The sequence below is a fragment of the Hylobates moloch genome, unplaced genomic scaffold, assembly GCF_009828535.3.
Source record: "Hylobates moloch isolate HMO894 unplaced genomic scaffold, HMol_V3 SCAFFOLD_7058, whole genome shotgun sequence".
Taxonomy (NCBI): domain Eukaryota; kingdom Metazoa; phylum Chordata; class Mammalia; order Primates; family Hylobatidae; genus Hylobates; species Hylobates moloch.
The window spans coordinates 1-3,576 of NW_026659333.1; the positions used below are offsets into that span (position 1 = coordinate 1).

The window sequence follows — 3,576 nt, forward strand, 5'->3', positions numbered from 1 at the left end:
TCCCAAAGTGCTGGGATTACAGGTGTGAGCCACTGCCACCGGCCAGCTTTTAATATTTAACTTAACCATTCAGTCGGTGCCGAAACAGTAGTTATGGAGGCCTGCGTTAGTGAGTCCTGGCCTGCCACACTAGGAGCACACAAGTGGTGGTACAGGCAGGAGGGAGTTTAGAACGGGGTCAGCTGCAGGGATTGCAGCTGGGTTTTGCTGATTAAGGTAACTGGAAAGCAAAGGAGCGGGTGTCTTAGGTGGATAAACCCGTGTGAGGCCGCAGAGGTGGGAAGAGGCCATGGGCCTGACAGAAGATAACTCGGTGGAGGGCCTGCATCCTGCTGCCCGGGCAGGCAGGATTTTTCCTGGGGTGACCTTTGGCTGACTGTTGCTCCTTTTTTCTCTCTTCTTCTCCTTCCTGACTCCCCACCACCCTGTCCCCGCAGCGGTGGTCCTCGGCCTGCCCAGCGCCCGGGCCGTGGGGGCCTGCGCCCGCGCTTGTCCCGCTGCCTGCTCCTGCAGCACCGTGGAGCGCGGCTGCTGGGTGCGCTGCGACCGCGCGGGCCTCCTGCGGGTGCCGGCCGAGCTCCCGTGCGAGGCGGTCTCCATCGACCTGGACCGGAACGGCCTGCGCTTCCTGGGCGAGCGGGCCTTCGGCACTCTGCCGTCCCTGCGCCGCCTGTCGCTGCGCCACAACAACCTGTCCTTCATCACGCCCGGCGCCTTCAAGGGCCTGCCGCGCCTGGCTGAGCTGCGCCTGGCGTACAACGGCGACCTGCGCTACCTGCACGCGCGCACCTTCGCGGCGCTCGGCCGCCTGCGCCGCCTGGACCTAGCCGCCTGCCGCCTCTTCAGCGTGCCCGAGCGCCTCCTGGCCGAACTGCCGGCCCTGCGCGAGCTCGCCGCCTTCGACAACCTGTTCCGCCGCGTGCCGGGCGCGCTGCGCGGCCTGGCCAACTTGACGCACGCGCACCTGGAGCGCGGCCGCATCGAGGCGGTGGCCTCCAGCTCGCTGCAGGGCCTGCGCCGCCTGCGCTCGCTCAGCCTGCAGGCCAACCGCGTCCGTGCTGTGCACGCTGGCGCCTTCGGGGACTGTGGCGTCCTGGAGCATCTGCTGCTCAACGACAACCTGCTGGCCGAGCTCCCGGCCGACGCCTTCCGCGGCCTGCGGCGCCTGCGCACGCTCAACCTGGGTGGCAACGTGCTGGACCGCGTGGCGCGCGCCTGGTTCGCTGACCTGGCCGAGCTCGAGCTGCTCTACCTGGACCGCAACAGCATCACCTTCGTGGAGGAGGGCGCCTTCCAGAACCTCTCGGGCCTCCTGGCGCTGCACCTCAACGGCAACCGCCTCACCGTGCTCGCCTGGGCTGCCTTCCAGCCCGGCTTCTTCCTGGGCCGCCTCTTCCTCTTCCGCAACCCGTGGTGCTGCGACTGCCGCCTGGAGTGGCTGAGGGACTGGATGGCGGGCTCCGGACGTGTCACCGACGTGCCGTGCGCCTCCCCGGGCTCCGTGGCCGGCCTGGACCTCAGCCAGGTGACCTTCGGGCGATCCTCCGATGGCGTCTGTGTGGACCCCGAAGAGCTGAACCTCACCACGTCCAGTCCAGGCCCGTCCCCAGAACCAGCGGCCACCACCGTGAGCAGGTTCAGCAGCCTCCTCTCCAAGCTGCTGGCCCCGAGGGCTCCGGTGGAGGAGGCGGCCAACACCACTGGGGGGCTGGCCAACGCCTCCCTGTCCGACGGCCTCTTCTCCCGTGGGGTGGGAGGTGCGGGCCAGCAGCCCTGGTTTCTCCTCGCCTCTTGTCTCCTGCACAGCGTGGCCCAGCACGTGGTGTTTGGCCTGCAGATGGACTGACCTGGCCAGACGGGGGAAAGTTTGCTTAACTGGGCTTGAGTGTGTTTGTGGTAAGGGGAGAGGAGCTGGGATGGGGGGCAGAGGTGAAAATCCCAGTGGAGGGTGGAAGGAACCGTTTGCCTCCAGAGATGGCCCCAGGGAGAACACAGGGACGTGCCACTCGAGGGGGAGGATGGTATGGATTTCTGCTTTTGTCACACGGGCATCCATTGGAAAAGAGAAGCAAGAATGAACGTGGGCCCTCGGGTGGGAAGACTAGGAATCGGAAGCTCCTAGGGCTTCACATCCCTTCTCCTCATCTTCCAGGCAACAGTGCCTGCAAGGCCTGAATTAGAGAGACTTCCATTGGCTAAGTAGTTAAGAGCCGTCCCAATTCTCCTGGCGGGGTAACCCATTATACCGAAGTCCTTTGTTTTCTACCACAATCCTCCTCCTCCTCTCCAGTGGCCTGGAAACACTAGGATTCAGGAAGGTAGGCAGGACGTGAGAGAAGGGAGATGGGAGAGAGACTTAAGACAAAGGGTGGCGGTGGTTCCTGGGGTCTGAGGTGTGTTAGGAGGCGTTTAAAACAAAGATCCAGTTCATTTACTCCACAGTTATTCCCAGGGCTGGCCCTAGCCACAAAGGAACTTTAGGGCAGGGTAGGGAAAAAAGGGGCAGCAGGGGGTGTGTTTGTGGACAAATAAATTTGTAAAGTCCGAGGATTAAAAAAAAAAAAAGGTTAAACCGGTTTCTCTACTGCTGGACTTTTCAGAGTCTTTCATATGCTAACATTCATTGTGAATCTCCCAAGAGGCCACACAATCCTTTTTTCTTTGAGTTTTGTGGGATGAATGTCCGGAAGACACACAGAGCGGGGCAGGGAGGCTCCAGCTTGGATGATTCCATTAGGTGTGGAAATTATTATGGGCTGCACACTTTGGGGCTGACTAACGGCCAAGAGGGAAGGAGGCAGCCAGTAGCTGGGAAAGGGGATTTAGAGATTTCTCAGGTTGGGAGTTGGCCAACTATATTCCCCCAGGCCTGACTGCAAGGGCAAAGGCCAGCCAGGCCTGCAGCAAGCATGCATGGCTCTGGGTGTGCTGTGCCTGAGAGCGGGGCTACCAAATCCCATCTAGGGGCCCTACCAAACCCAGCTTTTCTCAGGGTTGCAGTGGGAACAAACAGTGTTTATTCTGTCTGCCTCAGGATCAGCAGCTTGTTTAGCATATGCTGCAAGAATAAGGCTTTGCAGGCTGAGTTGCAAATGCTGGCTCTGCTGGCCTGCGGTAGCCATCTCTGTGGTTTGCAGCAGAACCCGTCCTAAGCTGGTCACAACAGGCAGGGATTCCTGACAGACTATAAGGCAGTCAAGTCAAGAAAAGTGCATATGCTGCTCACCACTTACACAAGAACCCAAGCCGTTCTCTGCACTGCATGCTATGACTGCATTTGTCAACATTCTGGAAATTGTCATCTTTTTAATGTCCTCTCTGTATTTGAAGAGGTGGGTTTTGAAAACCCACATGAAGGCCAGTCTCAGTGGCTTGCACCTGTAATCCCAGCACTTTGGGAGGCTGAGGCAGGTGGATCACGAGGTCAGGAGCTCGAGACCAGCCTGGCCAACAAAGTGAAACCCCATCGCTACTAAAAATACAAAAATTAGCCAGGCATGGTGGCACGTACCTGTAGTCCCAGCTACTTGGGAGCCTGAGGCAGGAGAATCGCTTGAGCCTGGGAGGTGGAGGTTG

The 3,576-nt window shown here is 60.0% G+C and overlaps 1 protein-coding gene across 1 annotated transcript; it reads left to right on the top strand.

Moving 5' to 3' along the window:
* Positions 1–391: 391 nt before the first annotated feature.
* NYX (nyctalopin) lies at positions 392–2,583 on the top strand (the record flags this gene model as incomplete). The annotated part of the gene is made up of 1 exon (XM_032148565.2): positions 392–2,583. A coding segment is annotated over one exon (1,455 nt), but the record flags the coding sequence as incomplete, so codon positions are not given.
* Positions 2,584–3,576: the final 993 nt, after the last annotated feature.